The 22,841-nt window shown below is 48.8% G+C and overlaps 1 protein-coding gene across 2 annotated transcripts; it reads left to right on the forward strand.

Annotated features, from left to right (window-relative positions):
- The first annotated feature begins 988 nt into the window (after positions 1-988).
- LOC115085759 (prostate stem cell antigen-like) lies at positions 989-21,962 on the forward strand. Of its 2 annotated transcripts, none has more exons than XR_003854959.1 (3): positions 989-1,100; positions 19,409-19,528; positions 21,719-21,959. XR_003854959.1 is itself a non-coding variant. In XM_029592136.1 (3 exons), exons 1-3 carry the CDS (start codon positions 1,475-1,477, stop codon positions 21,928-21,930), a joined length of 384 nt encoding a protein of 127 aa, XP_029447996.1. In that variant the 5' UTR covers positions 1,409-1,474; the 3' UTR covers positions 21,931-21,962. The 2 variants fall into 2 exon arrangements, 1 of the variants encoding a protein (XP_029447996.1); XM_029592136.1 differs by lacking the exon at positions 989-1,100 and adding an exon at positions 1,409-1,526 and having other exon boundaries at positions 21,719-21,962.
- Positions 21,963-22,841: the final 879 nt, after the last annotated feature.

Below are 22,841 nucleotides of genomic sequence, written 5' to 3' on the forward strand. Positions count from 1 at the left end.
TGATTTGAGGGACTCACAGTGGACACTTTATAGAGTTTCCAGTGATAATTTACCAGCAGAATTTTAGCTGTCAGAAGGCATTACCACACCTCTTGTAAACTTCTGAAACACTGCATACGGGGGCGGCTTGAAAGCGTGTGCTGTACCTGAATTTGCAGAGGGGAAATCATGCTCTCCCTCGGAAAATCCACGTACAGCATCCATGATGCAGCTGCCCGCATCGTTTGCAAGGCTCTTTCTACGTGGGCAGACGAGCAGGAGAAAATAGCACACAGACTTTGTAACATGTCCTGTACGGGCGCTGTTTTCTTCCTCTGACCTAAGCACGCCCAAAGAAATGCACCTTTCTAATGTGGGTAAAAAACACACACTCTAAGTGCACTTTTAGCTGTGGGTGATTTGTAGTCAGCCCAACTTACCTGGGTAGACACCTATTTACCCAGGTAAATGGCTTTGGAATTTGCCCTGCTCATGTAGAAGGGCAGAGATTTTTTTTTTTATAACTGATGCCAGGTGAGCATTTCCATTTGTTGCCCATAAAAGTCATTTAAAAGATTTGCCTCTAGGCTAGAGGTGTGTAAACTATGGTCCATGGGCCACTTCAGCCTTAGGAGGTTTTTGTCTGGTCTGTGGCAGCACGAACATGTCATTTCAGCCTGGAAGCAACATCCGTGGACGGGAAGAAGATGCCACCACTCAGGGCCAGATTTAGGATTAGTGGCACCCATAAGCAGGGAAATAGCAGGGATGTGAGTCCCAGTTTTTAGGTTCGTTCAGAATCTGGCACCCTGGCCATGTGTCTCCATTGCCTATGCCTGAATCCGGCCGCTGCAGACTGGATGAAAGCTGCCAAATTTCTGCTGGAACCTAGAGGGAGGAACTCAGCTTAGAGGGAGGCATCCCTCACCCCGGGGCCGGCGCATCCTATTAAGCAAACTAGGCGGTCGCCGACCATTAGGGGGCGCCAAAGAGCAGAGCCATGTGGGGCCACGAGCGGAGCCTATCCCGCTCGCGGCAAAGAGGAGTAGAGATTCGGCGGGCCGCAAGCAGAGCCCATCCTGCTCGCAGCCCAGAACACCACACTCTCGGGCGCGAATAAGGTAGGAGTCGGGGCTGAGACCGGGCCGGGTGGGGGGGGGGGGGGGGGGGGGGGGGCACGGCAGAAGGTTCGCCTAGGGTGCTTAATAACCTTGCAATGGCCCTGCCTCACCCCTCCAGGACCTTCACTGCCCCTCTTTCAGACTGGGCTATTAATATGCCCTCTGACAAAAATAGTGTGCCCAACCCTGCTGTAGATCAAGCCGGTGGAGCATCATTCTCAAGGAATTTGATCAGAATGAGGTGCAGCAAGACAATGACGACAAACCTGTTGGTCTAGTTTTTAATTTTAAAATCTGCGACTCTTTGTCAAAAACATACGGTCTGCCCTGGGAGCAGCTGTGCCCTCCGTAGGATTTGTGAGGATTTTCGGACGATGAAGCTTTTCCTGCACTCTCTTCTGGCCGTGTTTTTCTGTATGGAGATAGGTAAGACCTTCCATAGGATCCAAAAGATGGTCAAGTCAGATATAGGAAAGCTATTGATAGCACACAAAAAGTTAACCGGCAAGCAATAAACGGGCATTCTTCTTTACGTACAATGATTGTTACTACCATAGGGGTTTGTGTGCTTAAATATAATTTGACTTTTACATTATTATAATAAAAAAATAATGTAGGATTTTGTGACTAATTAGAACCTAAGTCTGATGAGGGGGTTGTATCTGACACAGTGCACTCCCTTGCCTGTTCTCACAGTTCATTTTTACATGTGTCATGTATCACATTGAGCTCTTTAGTGAGAGGACAATGTCCGTGTAGACTCTGACAGCAGGGAAGGTCTCTACAGCCCATTTAATCAGCCCCCTTTCCTTACCTGAGTTGCAATTATTTTATATTCTGCTTTTTTGTACTTTTTTCAGTGCTTCAAAGAGGATTACATTCAGGTACTGTAGGTATTTCCCTGTCCCCAGAGGGCTTACAATCTTAAGTTTTTGTACCTGAGGCAATGAAGGGTAAAGTGACTTGCCCAAGGTCACAAGGAGCAACAGCAGGACTCAAATGCTGGTCTTGTGGTTCATAGCCCACTGCTCTAACCACTAGGCTACTCCACTCCTGGAATAGTGCAAGCAGTACCTTTATCTTCAGGTCTGCCCTGGCTTCCTCAGCACTAAGGATGCTCCTTTCCAATACGTTGTTCTTTAAAACTAACTCTAGGGCAATACACTTAACTAAATAACTAATTCAGAAGTTCACATTCAGGCACGGTGAAATCTGAAAAAAAAAAAAAAGAGTCACTCAGAGTCCAGTTACACAACTGGCAAAATTATGTATTCTTTCCTGCTACACCTCCAGAATTTCTCTCCGGAACGTCTCTGACTACACTATTTTCTGTAATGCGGGTATCCACAGGGGCAGACAACCTCCAGTCCTTGCAGACATCAAGCCGCTTCGGTTTTCAGGATATCCCTAATTAACATGCATGAATAGATCTGCATACCAATGCCATGCCTTTTCATTAGGGATATCCTGAAAATGCCAGTGGATTAGTGCCCACAGGGACTGGAAGTTGTCTACCTCTAGATGTTGGAATTGGTGCATTCCTCTAGACCAGGGCTTCCCAAACCTATTCTGGGGACCCCACAGCCAGTCGGGTTTTCAGGATATCACAATAAATATGCAAGAGATGCCTACCATGGAGACTCAGTATATGCAAATTTATCTCATGCATATTCATTGTGGATATCCTGAAAACCCGACTGGCTGTGGGGGTCCACAGGACAGGTTTGGGAAGCCCTTCTCTAGACCCATGCTTCTCAACCCAATCCTGGGAGCACACTTCACCAGTCAGGTTTTCAGGATATCCACAATGAATATGCATGAAATGATTTGCATATCCTGGGTCTCTGATGTGTGCAAATCTATCTCATGCATATTCACTGTGGATATCCTGAAAATCTGACTGGTAAGGTGTGCTCCAGAAGAAGGTTGGGAAACACTGCTCTACATCAGCACCAATTCAGTGCTTGTAAGAAGTCCCTGGATAAGCCAGTCCTAGGACTGCCAACAAGTGTAGAGATAATTAGAAGACTAATAACTGGTAAAGAGGAACTCAAGTGAATCATTTTCCATGCTAAAATACTATATAGTGGTTCTCAATCCCAGCCTCTGGATACACCTAGCCAATCAGGTTTTCAGGATATCAGCAATGAATATGCATGAGATAGATTTGAATGTACTGCCTTCATTATGCAGATCAATCTCATGAAATTCACTGCAGATATCCTGGAAAGCCGACTGGCTTGGTGTTAGGGGTGTACAGGCCACGCATTTTCAATTTGGTTTGATTCTTTTCGTTGGCAGGGGATCTAGCCGATATTCATTTTGTTGGGGGTGTTTTGGATTTTTTTAGCTTTGGGAAATAGTGCACATTATTTGCAAATGGCGTGCACTGTTCGGAAATAGCGCCCTCTGTTTCCTGAAACAAAAAGAATGAAAAGTTTTGGAGCTTTCGGTACCAGCAGGGGTTTGTTTGTTTTGTTAGAAACGAACCAAACCAAAAATGGGCTTCTCGTTTCAGATTCCTTATTTATTTCAGACAAATGCACATCCCTGCTTGGTGTTTCCCGAGGGCTGGGTTGAGAACCCCTGATATATAGAGCATACCAGATGTATGCCTCGCTGTACAGAGACACACAGTGGTCAGTTCTCTCTGAGGCAGCACTGTAAATAGCAGCCCCTAACAAAGAGAACCCCATGAAGGACAACAAATGAGAGATTGGGGAGAAAGAAGTTTGGATCACTCATCTATCACAGCATCATTTTTGCGTGGCCTAGCGGTTAGAGCAGTGTTTCCCAGCCCCATCCTGGAGCACCCCTAACCAGTCTGGTTCTCAGAATATTCACAATGAATACGCATGGGATAGATTTGCATACTTTGGACACTGCATGTATACTCATTGTGGGTATCCTGAAAACCCGACTGCTTAGTGTGCCTCCCGGGCAGGCTTGGAAAAGACTTGGGTTTCACCAGTGGAACTACAAACCAGAGAAATGAGGATTCGGATCCCACTCCTCTCACAGATACTCCTGCGAGCTTGGGCAAGGCACTTTATCTCCCATTGCCTCAGGATGCCAACTTAAACTGAAAGCTCTTTGGGGAAGGAACTTATTGTACATGAATACTTATCACCAATATACAGTGCTAAGCATATAATTGTACAGTGTATATTTTGTAGCATTGTAAGAAGTATTATTAATGGATATTTGCAGTGCAATGGTGGTAAGCTCCTGCCTCAAAGAGCTTAGAGTCCAAGTGGCTATCTGAGACAAATGAAGATAATAGAGAATTTCACTCAAACACAATGAGACATCAAAATCTAGGGTAGATCCCTAAATAACAAAGCACTATTAATTACAATAGTATATGAACAGTATCTTAAAACACCCTTATATCTTTCATGTGCAAAATGTGGCTTTTGCCCTCTTGGCCACATGGCACCTGGGTAGCCCTGCAGAGGGCAGGAGGAGAGGGGCTGGAGCAGGAAGCACGTGCAATAGAAGCCCCATTCTACCCCAGCGCCCCCTCCTGACCCCACAGTGATTCTGGTTGCTGCACAGACAGAAGGTCGGGGCTGGATCAGGGATCGGAAGGTTTTCCCTACTCATCCCGGATATACTCCCCCCCCCACCCCTTGTCCGCAATCAGGGGAGGAGGTGGGGGTGAGGCTGGAGCTGACAGGACAGCAGAGAAGAGCCAGTAGGCTCTCCGCTCCACCCCACCCGCTGCCTGGAGTAGAGGGCTCTTCACCTGGTCTGCGGCGGCCGGGAGGGGAGGGGCTGGAGTGGAGCTTGGCTGTGCTACCAAGACGTGGGACTTAGCTGACAGCAGAGGGGAGGAGGGAGTCACCCAGGGCTCCAGTCAGGCCGGAACAATTTGTGGCAAGAGAAAGGGAGTGAGTGCTGAAAGAGGGTTAGGGGAGGAGGGGATTAATGTAGCTGGTGAATACTTGAAGGAGCAGTGCATAAAGTGAATGCTGGGGAGGTGAGGGGTGTGAATGCTTGAAGGAGATGCAGTGCACGGGGGGGGGGGGGGGGGAATGCTTCCGCGGGCAGTGCAGTGAAAAGGGATTAATATTAAAATTGGGGGGGGGGGGGGCAGCAGAGAGCCCGAGATGGGGGGGGGGGGTGAATATTCGTTCTCTCCCCATCTCCATGAAGTCAGCAATACAAATTAAATTGGTCTGTCAGGCACCTTATTCCTATGTGCTCTTGTTAATTTTCCCTCATCTGCTCCCAATTGAGGAACCTTCGTTCCCTGTAAATAGTTACCCAGTTACTGGTTGTTGATGTTTATCTCTTGTATGCAAAGTTTACTGTTCTATGTAATGGCAGTGCCAAAAGTTCTGTATAATGACACTGTCAAAAAGTTTTAGTTATCTGTAAACCGATACGATGTGCAAACGGCTATCGGTATATAAAAACCTATACATAAATAAATAAATAAATAAATAAATTCCTGCCCAAGGTCCTGTCTGCCACATGTTCTGCAATAGCTATGAGGGGAGAGAGGGCTGGGAGAGGGTATGTGGAGAAGTGGAGGGGCATCAGAGAGCCTGGGGTAGAAATAAAAGGGGCTGAAAAGAATGGGGAGGAATGGGAGGAAGCCAGTAGGGAGGGTGGGTGTGTGTGAGAAAGTCAGAGGCGGTGATTGGAAGGGAGGGTGAAAAATTAGAAACGGTGTCAGGGTGGGCCAGAGGTGGTGATAAATGGGGGCGTGTGAGAGCCAGAGGGGCTGAAAGGGCAGGGAGAGTGAGGATGGGTGACAGTCATGGGTAGTGAGGGGGAGAGAGCTAGAGGGGTAAAGGGAGAGAGGGAAGGTAACAGATCCAGAAGGGGTGAGAGAGCCATTAATTGGAGGGGGAGTGCAAGAGGGAGTGAATGCTTCTGGGGGGGAGTGACTTGAAAAGGAGTGAATATTAGGGGAGGGTGTATGACAGCCAGAAGGGGTAATAGTGGAGGGTTTATGCCAGAGAACCAGATAGGGCATTGGAGTGAGGGTTCAGAGGGAGAGAGAGAACAAGAGTGGTGGGGGCAGAGGGTGAGGAGGGGAGGGGAGAGCAGAGTGACACAAGTGGTGTGAAGGGAAGTGTTAAAGTTGGAGCCACAGAGCTCACATCATTGGCGTTGAGGAGTTTTAGAGAATGTGATACCGGGCTGCGGAGAGACACCCTGGTAGGAACAAGGAAGATACTGACGGGGATAAGAGAGAGAGAGAGAAAATGACAGTCACTGGTCAGATCATGGGGGGAGAAAGAGGGAGATTTTGGTGAGAGACAGGTGGGGACAGGGTGGGAGGATTGAGAGAGATACTTGTGTGGATAGAATGTGGAAATTGAGAAAGAGATTGGTAGGATTGAGAGAAAAAGAGAAAAACTGATGGGAACAGGGTGGGGAATTGAGAGAGAGAATAAAGGGGACAGGGTGAGAGAGACACTGATGAGGACAGGGTAGGAAAACTGGAGGAAAAACTGGTGTGGGTAGAGTGGGATGATTAAAAGACTTGAAGACGAGATGATGGGACTGAGAGAGACCAGCGGGAACAGGAACTGACTGAGAGGGGCTGATTGGTAAGGACAGGGTTGGGGGACTGAGAAAACGAGAGGCTGGTGCGAAGATTGACAGAGACTGCTGGGAACAGATTGGGATTGAGAGAGAAACCAGTGGGGACAGGGTGGGCAGATTGAGAGAGGGAGAGATACTGGGTATCCTACCTCTCTCTCATTATTTGAAATTGAAATTATTTTGGAACTGCACATTACAATTTCTTGGCCCTTGGTGTGGGGAAACAGCCACCCAAGCACTGGTCCAATTGCTTAAACATTACCCAAACCTAACCAGCATCTCCAGCTACAGGAAACCCCCAGCCCACTCTTCTCCATGTCGCTCCTCTTAGGTGGCCTGCAGACAGAAAGCAGCGACACTGAACAGGGCAGCACTATCAAGAATAATTGGAAAGATAAGACAAGAGCTTAGTCTTTCCAGGTTAAATTACAGATGGTCACTATGGGTGTACATTTTGTATTTTAATCTTCTTATTGGGGTGTTTTTTTCATGAATTTCATTTCGTTTAATGTTTGTTTTGTTTTCTTTAGCTTTACAAAATGAAATTGTTGCGTCCGTCCAGTCGCAGACGGCTGCAACCGCTCTGCCTTACCTCTTTTCTCCTCTTTCTCTCTCCTTGGGCAAGTTGGCTGCCTCTGGTGCCAAGGGTCTCGGCATTTCCAAACTAGCATGGGCGTCCCAGTCTGCCATGCTCACTCCCGTGGCCTCCTAGGGTGCGAGCACGCACATCTCCTACGCTCAAATACACGTCATGGTGGGAACCTCGGAGGCGGCCCCACCGCATGACATCAGTACCTCCGGGTATATCTAGTCTCCGCTTCCGCTACCACCTTGAGTTAGCAAAGACTTCGCTTCACTACTCTGACCGCTCTAAGCTGTACGCTTAGATGCCGCTTTCACTCGGGGTCTCTCGCTTCCAACTACTCTTCGGGGGTCCTCACTAACTAAGACAACCGCTCCTCGGGGGGGTTTTCTCTCTCTTCTACTTTCAGGATATTGGACTACCGGGTACTCGCTCCTCGAGAGCCCATCAGCCATTATATCCTGTACCACGGACTTTCAGTCCCACCATTCTACCACCAGGAAGACGCCTTCATTCCAGTGAGTACCTCTATCGATCCAGTGCTCCAGCTCCACCTACCCAGCCACGGCGTCACCCACACTGCGGGCTCCCGCCTATAATGAGACTATACTTCTGAGCCTGTTGAACGTACTGGCACTTCGTGGATCAGTGCCTTACCTTCCTGCTTTCACCATCTATCTACAGCCAGTACAATAAAGACTCTATCCATACTGTGTCTGCTATCTGAGTTCAGCCTATCACAGTGGTTCCCCACGGGGCCCCTCCCCGTGGGCAGAGTCCATCTCCATTGCAACTAAGGGTCCACAATGCCACAAGCACAACAGATTGCTAACTTCATGGACTCGGCTCAGCTCGCAGCCCAGCAAGCCATCCTTGGCCTAGCCCAGCGGATCACGGAACAACAAAGTCTTTGGAGAGCCTTAGCTACTGCCTTCAATCAGTTACACGCTCAACTGAACTCTTCAGCTCCTCCTGTGAAGGAATTGCTGACACCAGTGGTAACCCTTAAAACCACTGTACCTTTATCCACACCTACCCGCTTTATGGGTGAAGCCAAGATGTGTAGAGGGTTTATTAATCAATGCAGCATGCATTTTTCATTACAGCCTACCCTCTTTCCCACTGAAGCTTCAAAGACCACCTACATCCTGTTCGTTCCTAGAAGGACGAGCCCTGGCCTGGGCTTCACCGTTATGGGAACATGAAGATCCTTTCCTGAATGACTTACCAGGATTTCTAAAACTTTTTAAGTCTGTGTTTGATGACCCGGCTCGCCAGACCATCGCTGGATCTCCCTTGCTTAACCTTCAGCAAGGTAATAAGCCACTTACAGACTTTTCTATTGAATTTAAGACTCTAGCATCCAAACTACATTGGGACACTGGATGCTTATGTGCCATATTTATGGAGGGTCTCAACTCTCGCGTAAAGGATGAATTAGTGGCTCATGATTTGCCTGATATCCTTGAGACCCTGATGGAACTAGCAGGGAGAATTGACCGCCATATCCGCGATTGTACTCAGGAGGCTAAGAGTTCATGAAAGTCTACAGTAGGGCTAACCATCCTAAACCTGTGCCTATTGCTTCTAGCTTACTGTCTGCACCCCCTAGAGGAGGAAGAGCCTATGCAACTAGGCCGAAGACATTTGACTTCTAAGGAGAGATGTTATCGCAAGCACATGGAGTTGTGCATGTACTGTGGCCAATCAGGTCATGCAGTCCAAACCTGTCCCATTTGTCTGGGAAACTGAAGGGCCTGGGATCTGCAGGAGGACTTCTCCTGGGCCTCACCTCTCCTACTCCTCCACTGTCATTACCAGTATCTCTGCTTTGCGGAGGTCTCCAATTTCAGACTCTCGCTCTCATTGACTCCGGTGCCAGAGGTAATTTTATTCTGAAGCGCTTGGTTGAACATCTACGGATACCTACCACACCAATAGCTAAGCCTCTGCTATTGTCATCTATCCATGGAGAACCACTTCCTGGAGAAGTTTCATTGACCACCCAGGCCATTGGCCTGCGCACAGGAGTTCTACACTCAGAATCAATTTCTTTTCTAGTGTTGGAAAAAGCCATGCATCGGGTGGTATTGGGGCTGCCATGGCTTCAAGACCATATGCCATAATTTAATTGGGCTACCTTGGAACTGTCCCGGTGGGGACCAGACTGTCATGGTCGGTGTCTTGCTGAAGTTTCACCGCTTATCTGCATGCCCATTATCCCATCATTACCTGGCTTACCTCCACAATACGCCTCCTTCCAGGATGTTTTCTCAAAGCAAGCAGCTGATGTTCTTCCGCCACACAGAGAGTTCGATTGTGCCATAAATCTGAAGCCAAATTCAGAACCTCCCAAAGGAAGAGTTTATCCTCTTTCAGTAGCTGAAACTAAAGCTATGTCTACTTACATACAAGAAAATCTACAAAAGGGATATATCAGACCTTCCAAGTCACCTGCTGGTGCAGGCTTCTTTTTCGTGGGGGAAAAAGGATGGCACCTTACGCCTCTGCATCGACTACAGGGGTCTGAATGAGATTACCATCAAGGACAGGTACCCCCTGCCCTTAATATCTGAACTGTTTGATAGGCTCCAAGGGCCAAAATATTCTCCAAATTAGACCTAAAGGAGCTTACAACTTGGTGCGTATTGAGAAGGAGACAAATGGAAGACTGCTTTTAACACCCATGATGGACACTTTGAATACCTCATCATGCCCTTCAGTTTAAGCAACGCACCTGCAGTCTTTCAAAATATGATGAACGACATCTTACGGGACTTACTGTATCAATGTGTAGTAGTATATCTTGATGATATACTGATCTTTTCTCAAGATCTACAAAGTCATCAGGAGGATGTTAAGAAAGTCCTAAGATGCCTGCATGAGTACCACCTTTACGCAAAGCTTGAAAAGTGTGAATTTCACAAAGAGCTGTACCCTTCCTGGGATACATTGTTTCTAAGAATGGTTTTCAAATGGACCCAAGAAACTTGAGAGTATCCGGGACTGGCCTCAACCACAGGCCTGAAGGAGGTCGATCCTTTATTAAAAACTACTCATCATTGACAGTCCCTCTAACTGCTATGACCAAGAAGGGAGCCAACCTGCCAATTGGTTCCAGAAGCCATCTCAGCCTTCCTGATGCTCAAGAGGCTTTTCAAAAGAAGCCGTGCCTCCACCACCCTGACCACACCGTCCTTTCATCGTGGAGGTCAACGCATCCGACATTGGTGTGGGGGCGGTTCTAAGTCAGTACAGCGAATCCAATGTGCTCCATCCTTGCTCCTTCTTTTCTAGGTGATTCTCACCTGCGAGAGAAATTATGGGTTAGGAACAAGGAGCTTCTCGCAATCAAGCCGGCTTTTGAAGAGTGGCATCCCTGGCTAGAAGGTGCACAACACCAAATAGTAGTATACACCAATCACAAGAATCTAGAGTACCTACAACATGCTCAACGACTCAAACCACCGTCAAGCAAGATGGTCTCTGTTTTTCAACAGATTCGACTTCCTTCTGAACTACTACCGTCCAGGAGAGAGAGTACTCGGCGACACCTTATCATGATCCTTCTACCTCAGGATGTGCCGGCTGAACCTGTCATATCATTGATCCCGTAAAGAGTGGTCCTCGCAGCCATCCCACACGGTACCCTGCTGGGAAGACGGTAGTGGCCAGACGTTTAAGAAAAAACTATTGAAATGGGCACACGAATCCCGTCTGGCAGGCCATCCAGGACAGAGTTGTACCCTAGCCATGTTGCAAAGATATTATTGGTGGTCTACCATGAAGAAGGACAGCAAGCGTACGTGGGTTCCTGCACTGTCTGGGGCCAAGCAAAAGCCACCACCTGGGCACCCTTGGTAGGCCTATTACAGCCTCTACCATCACTGGATGAACCAATGACCCATATTGCTACTGATTTCGTAGTGGACCTGCCCTTAATCCAACGGCAATAACACCATATGGGTTACGGTCAACCGTTTCTAAAATGGCACACTTTGTAGCATTACCAGGATTACCCTCTGTCTACTGAGTTAGCAAAACTCTCATTAAACACATCTTCCATCTTCATGGGATGCCTAAACATATCCTATCCGACAGGGGAGTGCAATTTACTTGCAAAGTTTTGGAGAGCATTATGTCAAAAAATTTGACATCACCTTGGACTTAACTTCTGCCTACCATCCTCAGTCTAATGGTCAGACTGAGGATGAATAGGACGCTGAAACAATTTCTGCGATCTTATGTCAACTCTAGACAGAATGACTGGGCGAATTACTGCCTTGGGCAGAATTTGCCATCAATTCTCATCCTGCTTCTTTAATGGGGTCTTCCCCTTTCCAGCTTGTCTACGGGAGACAACCATTACCTCCGCTGCCATTCCATTGTCAGTAGCCTCTCCTGCTGCCCAGGCTACCTCAGCAGAATTATCCCAACTTTGGAGACAGACGAAGGAGCTTCTCTTCAAAGCAGGACAAAAGGCAAAGAGAACCTATGATGCTCATCATCAAAAGGCACCCCAGTTTCAGCCTGGAGACAAAGTTTGGTTAAGCACCAAGTACCTTCGACTTAAGCTGCCTTCTGCAAGATTTGCACCTCACTTTGTGGGACCTTTCGCCATCCTTCAGCGATAAGGAAATCTAACATACAGCCTTAAACTGCCTCCATTCAATGAAGAATACACAATGCATTTCATGTATCTCTACTAAAGCCAGTGATACTCTCCGAGTTCTCCAGGAAGGACCCAGAGCCTACCAGCCTGGATACAGAAGATGACATTGAATATGCTGTAGATGACATCCTTGATGTACGTAAAAGAGGCAAGACATGGGAGTATCTCATATAATGGGAGAACTATGGCCCAGAAGAAAACTCCTGGGAACCACTGGCCAATATTACAGACAAGGAGATGGTATGTCAATTCCACCTGGCACACCCATGCAAGCCCAAACCACCTGGAAAGAAGTCTTGGAGCGGGCCCTTTGAAGGGGGGGTACTGTTGCGTCCGTCGGTCGCAGGACGGCTGCGACCACTCTGCCTTACCTCTTTTTCTCCTCTTTATCTCTCCTTGGGCAAGATGGCTGCCTCCGGTGCTGAGTCCCGAGGGTCTCGGCGTTTCCAAACTAGTATGGGCGTCCCAGTCTGCCATGCTCACTCCCGTAGCCTCCTAGGGTGCGATCACGCACATCTCCTACGCTCAAATACATGTCATGACGGGAACCCAGGGGGCCAGCCCCACCGCATGATGTCAGTACCTCTGGGTATATCTAGTCTCCGCTTCCGCTACCACCTTGAGTTAGCAAAGACTTTGCTTCGCTATTTCTGATAGCTCTAAGCTGCACGTTAGACGTCGCTTCACTCCAAGGGCCTTGCTCCTGCAAGAAGCTCTAGACACCCTCTCCTCGGGAGTCTCTCGCTTCCAACTACCCTTCGGGGTCCTCACTACCTAAGACAACCATTACTTGGGGAGTCTTTCTCTCTCTTCTACTTTTCAGGATATTGGACTAGCGGGTACTCGCTCCTCGAGGGCCCATCAGCCATTATATCCTGCACCATGGACCTTCGGTCCACCATTCTACCACCAGGAAGACGCCTTCATTCCAGTGAGTACCTCTACGATCCAGTGCTCCAGCTCCACCCTCCAGCCATGGCGTCACCCGCACTGCGGGCTCCCGCCTATTGTGAACATCTGAGTGAGACTATACTTCTGAGCCTGTTGAACGTACTGGCACTTTGTGGATCAGTGCCTTACCTTCCTGCTTTCACCATCTATCTACAGCAGTACAATAAAGACTCTATCCATACTGTGTCTGCTATCTGAGTTCAGCCTATCGCAGTGGTTCCCCACGGGACCCCTCTCCGTGGGCGGAGTCATCTCCATTGCGACCAAGGGAACCACAATGCCACAAACACAACAGAAATAAACATTAGAAAAAAAGCACCACAAAAATGCATTAAAAAAAGAAACAGTGCCTCCTGAGGCTGCCCATCCTCACCTCCCATTCCTTCCACATGAAAAAATTCCAGGGCCAGGATACCCCCTGGCCCCCAGTTTCTCAGTCTGCGGGGAGCTGCGAACAAGGCCTAGGCCCAGACCGAAGCCTCGGCCTTGCAGAAGCCTAGGCTGCGGTATGGTCATCACAAACTCGGCCTAGGCCCTAGGCTTTGAGGCCTGGTCCTGATGTCTCGGCCTAGGCCTGACACCAGTCTCAGACTTGGCCTTCGCCAAGGCCCGATCCCGATGCAGAGGCCTCCATCCTTGCCTTTGCCCAGGTCTCATAGCGTCATCTTCTTCTTTTAAATGACGGCATCTGCTGGGGACATACTCCGGTGCCTCCCTCTTCAGTGGAAGGTGCCATTTTGGTGTACAGTTTTCCAGGCCCAGGCCTGCCGACACGCCTAGGCATGGGTCCAGGCCCTGGTCTAGGCGAGGCTGAGGCCAAGGACCCAGCCTCCGGGATGGGCCCTGGCATCAGACTTGGGCCAGGGCTGAGGCCCCAGCATCAGGTGCCAGACTCCAGCTGGGCCCTGTCATTGGGTCTGTTCCTGGGCTGCAATATCTGATCCTCGTCGGATCAGGTAAGTGGAGGCCAGGACGTTTGCCAGCCCCAGCAAAATTTTTGGGGTCCAGATGAGGCCCTGATTTTGGGCCCAGGCCTAGGCCTTGGTCCCTGCATCGGGCCGCGACCCAGGTGACAACCTGGTCTCAGGCCTAGGCCTAGCCCAGGGCCTAGAGTCACGCTTGGGCATAGGCCAAGGCCCCTACTTTGGATTTCGGCCTATTCCTAAGGTAAGGCCCTGTCCTCGGGCTTAGACCTAGGCCTGACGGATTAATTTTTCGTTTTGTTTTCAAAATGAAACGTGCAAACCAACAAAATTTCATCAGATTTTCAATCGTTTCATTTTGAGAATGAAATGAAACAAATTAGGAAATTTCATTGTTATTTTCTATTTTGTTTCTCCCAAATGTACATCTCTAATGGTCACTAAAAATGAGTCCTCTGGGTTAAATGGGTTACTGCAGTTTGACAAAACATAGTAAGAGAAGCTTCCGTGGCCAGGGCTGGCTCTAGGGCAAATGGCGCCTCTTAAACCCCTCCATTCCCATCATCTTCTCCCCTATCTCTTAACTTCCTTCCCTCCCCAGCATCCACCCACCCCAATGCCCAGTATCCCAGAGCCTTAGCCAGGCAATTTAGCACCTATGGCCAGCTCCAACACTCTCTGCCTCTTGCACACGCTCAGCTCCAATTTATAGGGCCAAGCTGACCAATCTTGGGAGAAGGACACTTCCAGTGATGGTCTAAAAAAAACCCTTCAAGTTCCTTAGTGTTGGTCAAAAAAGGAAAAAAAAATTGGTAAGTGATCGGAGTATCCCTTACAGACAGAATAAGGGACAGCAAATTAGAAACAGAAATGTGTAGACAAAAATTGAACTGGACAAGTCATGAAGCACACCTGGAAACGTCTGAGTTCTGGTCATCCTGACACGCCTGTGGATTTGGGAGGGGAGACCTCTGTATTCTTCACTCCCCACCCCTTCACTCCCCATAGCCTTCTCCCTTTCTCAGGATGGACCTCGAGACTCTCATCCACCTCCTCCCCAGAACAGACCTTCAGCACTTTCTCCCTTCCTACCCTCCCCAGGCTGGACCCCAGCCCTCTCCCCATCCAGACTGATCCCCAGCAGCAGCAGTAGCAGCACTCTTCTCCATACTACCTTCCCCCAGGCTACCTGCTCCCCAGTATCCTTCCCCATATAATCCCATCCCCATCACAGATCATATCCCTCCTTATTTCTTAACCTTTGCCTCTACAATCCCTCCATTTATCTCCCTTTTCCCCATCTCTTCCATGCCTCTTCCCCCAGCATCTGCCCCCATCACTCCCTTCCCCGGCAAACTCTTCCTCAGCATCTGCCCCATCACTACCCCATTTCCTCTCGCCCCATTCCCTAGCAATTGCCTTCTGCATGCCTCTCCACCCCTTCCACAGTATCCCCTCCCCCCTTCCCAAACATCAGCCCATGCCTTTTCACACTCACACACTACCACTCATTGATGTGGCAGCTCCCTCCTGCACTACAGGCTGGGGACCCCACGCTGCACCAGCATAGGGCTGGCCAACCCCTTTAACCCAGCAAGCACCGTAGCAGAGAATCTCACTTTGAGGAGTGTGTGTGTGCGTGTGGGTGAGCCAAGGCCCTTAGTCTCCCTACCCCATTGAAAGGAACCTCCTCATCTCCACCAGTCTCTCGCTCACTACCCACCCCCCTACTCTGTCCCCAGCAGTTTCTCTCTTTCTTGCCTCATCTCCTGTACGTCTCTGCTCCTTATCTCCCCAGCACCAGTATCCTCTCTGCCAAGCTCCCTGTGTGCGTTTTGTGAGAGAGAGGGCTTGTTATGGACACCCGGTGGATAGAGTGATATTGAGCAGATGTTGCTAGGGGAGGGAGAGAGAGAGAGACCATACAGCCCAGTGTCTCTCTCTCTCCCCTCCTGTTCCCTGCTCTGCATCTCCCTCTCCCTTATTCTACCCAGTATCTCCATGTTTCTCCCCTTCACTTTCTTTTTTTAATTCTTTATTTATCCATTTTCAAATACAGAAAAGTAAAATGATTTAGGTATGATTACATTCTTTCTGAATAAAGAGCAAAAAATTATAAGAACAAAATTCTTCCTTGCAGCAAAACAGATTAAATCCAGATTCTTTTCATATGGGAAAGAACAAAAACATATACATTAGAAATTATCTAATCGTAATCATGCCTATATATAAATTCCATCATTCTATGCAAGTGGTATTCAATTAGCCAGTATGGGGCATAGAAAATTAATGGGAGAAATATAGGAAACACATTAATTATCATAGCAATAACATAGGACTAAAGTGGATCATTACTATTCAAAAGCTTTGTGTAATCAACCGGGGAAGAAGTGGTGGGTCTACGTGCATCTATAAATTGACGGAGCTGATCAACCTGAAAGGAAATGAAACATTCGTCTCCTTTCCTCAAAATACATTTACTAGGATAACGGAGTGTAAAGGTATAATCTAGAGAAATAACATCTTGTCTTAAGGTGAGGAATTCTCTCCTTCTAATCTGCGTAACCTGTGCTAAATCCGGATAGATACGTATAGCCTGGCCATAAAATAATAGGGGAAATTTACGAAAGTAATTCCTCATGACTCCGTTTAAATCTTGGACAGTTATAAATGCCACAAGTAAAGTACTTCTTTCCAATACGTCCATCTCAGAGTTCTCTAAGAAGCTGGTCAGGTTCAGCGGAATAGCTGGAGTTACTGTAGGCCTTGTAGGAGAAGGTCTGTTATTCACAAATTTGCAGAAATTAATTGAAGGCATATTCTCTTCCCTATAGCCCAGACCTTCTCTAAAAAGTCTCTTTAAAGTGAGAAGAGGAATTTCTCCGGCTATTTTTGGAAAGTTCAGCATTCGTAGATTAAGATGCCGTATGTTATTTTCTAGTACTTCTAAACGTCTAGAACAAGCCATCTGCTCTCTTACCACTGCTGCATTAACAACTTGGAGTGACTGAATCTTCTTTTCAGCCTCAGAAACCTTTACTGTGGTTTCAGTGGCTTTTGTTTGCACCTCCAGTATTCTTTGTTGAATATTATAGTTCAGGGAATCCATTTTACTCTCCAATCTTTTAATAGCCTGCCCTTGACCCGCCATTAAGTCCCACAGTGACTCTAATGTCACTGCCTCCGGTCTAGGTATTGCAGTTAGGGACTCACCGTCAGCGTCGGGTGATATTCTTCCCAAAAGTCCGTCTGGTGGTGCCTCTCCACCTTCCGCTCCGAGGCATATCACCATCTCCGGGCTCCTTCGGGGCTCCGCACCGATCGAAACACTGTTCTCCCGGGCTGTTTCCCTCGCTGTCGGCGTCTGCTCCGAGTCTGCCTCCACCCCCCCCCCGTCTCTCCGGCCGCGTCATCGACCTGCGACTGGGGGATGACTCGTTCAAGGTCACGCTGCGCTGGGGGCGGTCTAGCAACAGGGCTGAGGGACGCCTCGTCCGCAGGAGCGCCCAGCTCTCCCCCGCTGGTGCTCACACCGGATTCCCCGGTTCCCTCAAGATCCAGTTGGCGCATGTATCGCAAGATATCCAGCTGCCCCAAAGGTGGTAAGGATTCGGGTGGAAAAAAACCCTTACTTTTCCTTTTCTTTTGGATGGCATAATTTTCAGAAGAAAATGAGTAGGGGAAAAATTCCAGGAGCGTGCGAACAGCGTTCCACCTATGCCGCCATCTTGCCCCTCCCCTTCACTTTCTAATCATCTCCCTCCTTTCCAGTCTGCTGATTGAACTTAAAAAAAAACAAAAACCCTCCCTCATGTAATATCTTTCAAAATAAAAAAAAAACAAATAAAACTCCCTCCTCCTACCAGCAGAACTCCAGGGTCAGGCATCGGCTCCTTCAGTCTCTCCTTCCAGGCAGATTTCTGCTATAGTCCAGATGAGCACTAGCAGCAGGGTCTGGCTCCTATGGGGGATGGGAACTCCAGGGTCTAGGCCTTACATCACTGGGCAAGCAAGAAGGTAGCTCTGTGGCTTATGGCTCCTGCACATAATGAACCTCCCCCCTGCTCAGTAGCCAGCACGTGGACAGTCGTACAACTTCCACCTGTGGGCTGGCTGCCGAGAAGCAGAGGGTCACCACCTGCAAGAGCTGTGAGCTCCTGAAACCTCCAGCATGCCTGTGCCTGGTCCCCGGCCCCTCTTGGCTTGCTGCAGCTGACAACATGTGGCTCGTGAGATGCCAGTTTGCCAGCCCTGCACGTGGAGTTCATGTCTTGTGAACTGAGAGATCAGCACCAGGAAGTGCCCATCCCTGAGGTTTGAATCTGCCAGCGTCTGTGCCAGCACAGAGGGAGACAGTGCATAGGCGGCAATGGCAGAGCGGCTTCTGCTCCTTGTTGCGTCCGTCAGTCTCAGACGGCTTCGACCTTTGTGCCTCACCTTTCTCTCTGCTCTCCCCGCTAGCCTCGGGAAGATGGCCACCGCTGCATCACATGCCGCTCTCTCCGGCGTCCCCGGAACGGCAATGGCAAAGCCTCACGCCATGTCTCTCCTGAGGGCCTCTTAGGGCGCGTGCACGCCACCCACGTCTTTATCCACGTCATGGCGGGAACCTCGGGGGCGTCCCCCTCGAGTGACGTCACGCCATCCGGGTATTTAGCCTGCCCGCGATTGCTAGCTAATCGAGTTAGCAAAGACCAGAAAGACCTTTATCCAGTCAAGGACTCGGATTGGATCGCCTCCGGTCCGGCTACTCTGGCGCTTCCTTGCTGCCGCTGGAAGCTCTCTCCATTTCTAACTTGGGTACCCGCTCCTCGGGGGCCCTTTGCTCTCTTCCAGGTATCCATCTGGGATCAGGGTACTCGCTCCTCGAGGGCCGGCTGTCCCTGGCTCTGTGCCTGAGTACTAATACTTCTCCTCACGGGGCTCCTCCCCGTGGGCGTGGTCATCTCCCACAGTACCCAAGAATCCACTCAAACACCTCGAAACCATCACACTCCTCCGCTGCTCGTTTACACCATGGATAACTGAACGCGGCAGATTGGAGGCTCAGAGCTATGGCAGCTCTGCCACTCGTGGTGCCTTTCGCCAGGTCCATATTGCGGTGAAGGGCAGAGGGCTAGAAAGAGTGGAGATGAAACTGCAGCATCCAGAGGGAGAGAGAGGCAATGGGAGGGTAGAGGGGTGTGGAGTGGAGGGAGGAAAGAAGGAGCTGCAGCAGTCAAGACTGAGAGGTACAAGAGATTGGAGCGTGAAGCTCCCAAGGTGCTTCTGGACCTGTCATCTTCCATCATGCATGGGACCTGGAACTAAAACCAAGATAGGCTTCAAACATTCATGATTTTAAACATAAATATCTAAGTAATCAATATATTAATTACTTTGCAAGAAACAAGGAGCAGGCTTCTAGCTTGTTGGAGATTAGGAAACACTTTGGAGAAATACACAATTTTGAATTTCCCCTTTAAAAAAAGATTTGCTCTATGTGCAACAGTTTTGTATTTCTGGCTTTCGAGATACAGGTTCAGTACCAAAATAGCTGTGTCAGTGGAGTTTAGGTATGCCACATATATTCATGTTTTAAAAACATGTTGTAATAGGCTTTTTTTTCCATTTGCAGTTGCTTCTTTACAGTGCTACACATGCGACTCTCAGACGAGCATTGACCAATGTATGAACATCATCAACTGCTCATCATCTTACCCTTACTGCAAGAATACTGTGGATACATCAGGAAAAGGTACGGAGAAGGGCAACTATAATGATAAAGGGAATGGAACAGCTCCCCTATGAAAAAAAGTCTAAAGAGGTTAGGGCACTTCAGCTTGGAAAAAAATGGCTGAGGGGAGATATGATAAAGGTCCATAAAATCATGAGTGGAATAAAATGAGTAAATGTAAATCAGTTATTCTTTCAAAAACTATAAAGATTAGGGGATGCTCCATGTAGTTAGAAAGTAGCACATACAAAATAAACTGCAAAAAATTCGTTTTCACTCATCGCACAATTAAGCTATGGAATTCATTGTTGGAGGATGTGATAAGGGCAGTTAGCATTGCTGGGTTTAAAAAAGGTGTGGACAAGTTCCCGAAGTCCATAGTCTTAGGGAATAGCCACTGTTTATCACTGTGCAATACCAGCATGGGATCTGTTTACTGTTTGGGATCTTGTCAGGGGCTTGTGACCTGGTTTGGCCACTGTTGGAAACAGGATGCCAGGCTTGATGGACCCTCGGTTTCACCCAGTATGGCAACTTCTTATGTTCTTATGACCTGGCAAGACTCAACTGCACGGGAAAGGGTAAAATGGCTGAAAACGCCGCAGCAATCTCGTTCATTTCTGCTGAGGACAGGAAGCTCCATCGTATCCCATGTGTGTGAAACATCCGACCGAGTAGTAATTCAAGTTCACGTAACAGGGATGAGAGAAAACAATTCTTTGGCAATGTTGCGTCCATCACTGTCATCGCTGCTGCTGGTGATAGCTGACGGCTGAGAATGCCAACCTTATTATATCGTGCATACACTTCTCACATACAGCAGACTGAGCGACTTGAAGAGGTTTGCAGGGAATACCCCAACTCTTACTAACAGGACAAGCAGCTGACGGCAGAAAAATGGACATTAACCTGTATGGCTATCTGCAGCCAAATGCAGATAGGAGAGAGAGACTCTGCAGTTGCTGTGTACGTGACCAGCTTGACAGATTTACAGGCCCTGCCCACCTGGATGGAGTCGGTGAGGCCAAGAGAAACATAAGGACAATCGGTGTGGGTGAATCTGTGCAGCCAGAACACTGGGGGCTCTGGAGCCAATTGAAGAGCAGGTCTTATCAGGTCACTGGCAGATTTGAACACATCAGAGCGGCCTTGGAGGGAACTTTTCTTTCGGTCCCCCCCCACCTTCCCCTATCCAACCCACCCCCCAGCCCTACCTAAATCCCCCCCTACCTTATTTTATTTTTTACGCCTACCTCTTGCAGGTGTATCTTGTGCGCACCGGCCGGCTGCCAGTGCGCGAACCTCTGGCACGGCCACTGTGCCGGAGGACTCGGGACCACCCCAGGACCGCCCCCTGTATCAGTGCCACACCCCCGGCCTCTTCCCACCCCTTTTTCAAAGCCCCAGGACATACGCACATCCCGGGGCTTGTGCGCGCCGCCGAGCCTAAGCAAAATAGGCTCGGCGTGCACAGGAGTAGGTTTTCGGGAGTTATGCGCGTATATGAGGCACGTAACCCTTTGAAAATCTACCCCACAGAGCTTTCCAAAGTGTGTGTCGCGACACATTAGTGTGTCGCCTGTAGTGTGGAGGTGTGTTGCCTGGTCCGCAGGGCCGGCGGAAGCAGGGAAATACAGCAGGAAGATCGGCGGGGCCGTGGTGGAGCTTACATCACCACGGCCCGAAGAAAAGGGTCACGTTCACTCCTCCTCCTTCCTGCTTGCGAAGCCCCGGAAGAAAAACGTTGCTGGAGCCGCGTGGGCAGGAAGGAGGAGGAGCATCTGCTGCGTACAGAAGAAGAGCAGCATTAGTAGGCCGCCGCATATCCCACGTCGCGGCAGCCCGAGAAGAGGAGGAAACCCGATAGCAGGGCCGCTGCGGATCCCACGGGGATCCGCAGCGGCCAATGATATTGGCTGCTAGGTGGCCACCCCCTCCACAGGGGGAGGGGGTGGCCACCTAGCAGCCAATATCATTACAGGCTCCTGGCCACCACCATCATTTGGTTTCTAGGCAGTTGTATCATGTTGATTCCCATTCTGCTATCCCAGTCCTCCATCGCCACTTGTTTATTCACACCTCAGTCATGTGCAAGGGATGGTTCTTTTAGGTAAAATAAGAAAAAAATCTAATTTGTTGACTGTTTCCTTGTACTTATACAGGTGTAAAAGAGATCTAACTTTTTTTGTTTTTGTTTTTCCCTGATTCTAGGCACTTCCAACAGGGTCAGCGTAATCACCAAAGAGTGTGCTTCCGACTGCACCTCAAAGAAGTACGACGTGATCATAGCAGAATACAGCATTTCCTGTTGCAAAACGAACCTGTGTAACAGCGTCCGAGGCGCGCCGACAGTAAAAAACGCACATCTGGCCCTGGCACTCTCTGTATGGTTCATCGGGGCCCTGCTCAGATTTGGACTTTAAAGTTTGAGGGGGGGGGGGGGGTTTAATCAATCGAAGATTATTTTTTTAACTGTTCTGCGCAATAACGAAAATGAGTTTTCAAATTGTGCAGCCCATGTATTGACATGCTATTTGTTGGCAAATAATTGTAAATGTCTCCTTCAATCTGTTGTTATTGTTTTGCCTCAACGCGTATCCTTAAGTCTTTATTTATCAGAATGGCGTGGAGAGATGGAGGATCATCCAAACTGCTCAGATGAAGCTCACGTGAGTTCGGGTCTCCACACGCCACAGCCACTGTCCCCGCCCACATAATTATGGAACAATGCAATTGGCTAAAGCAGCCGTCATTCAGAACGAGAGGCGTTCCATTGCGGAACGTGCAGGGTCAACCAGGCAAGGGAAAACTGCAGGCAGCGCCTTGCTTTCAGCATTCACAGCTTTTTACATTTTTTCACCTTATCGCTGGATTTGGAGAATGAGAAGAGAAACCCCTGGGTCCCCTATGGTTAGGGTGACCCTAAGATTCCATGTCAAAGGGGACGGACTGAGTCCCTCCTATTTTTGTCCCATTGCGTGCACAGAGATAGGGTCCGGATTTCCCAAATCATTTCTCCAGATAACACAGGGTAACTCACCTTACCTGTAATTGAAATTTCCATCCTGCACCGAACCATTTCTATGCTACTTTGGAACTCTGACATTTTTCCTTTCAGGCCTATGCGTAGGACGAATGATCTCAGACACGCTGTTTGAGGCAGATGAGAAAAGACCGCTGTTGCCTTGTTTATTCCTGTGAATCTTCGGCTCGCGGAAGCAGCTGCTCATCTCCTGGGAAGGAAGCTTCTAAATTTCACTTTCTGGTTCAAAGAGATGGTTTAAGACATATGGAGGTAGATATTCAGACACAGCCGGCTAAGCAGAGCCAGATT

The sequence above is a fragment of the Rhinatrema bivittatum genome, chromosome 2, assembly GCF_901001135.1.
Source record: "Rhinatrema bivittatum chromosome 2, aRhiBiv1.1, whole genome shotgun sequence".
Classification (NCBI taxonomy): Eukaryota; Metazoa; Chordata; class Amphibia; order Gymnophiona; family Rhinatrematidae; genus Rhinatrema; species Rhinatrema bivittatum.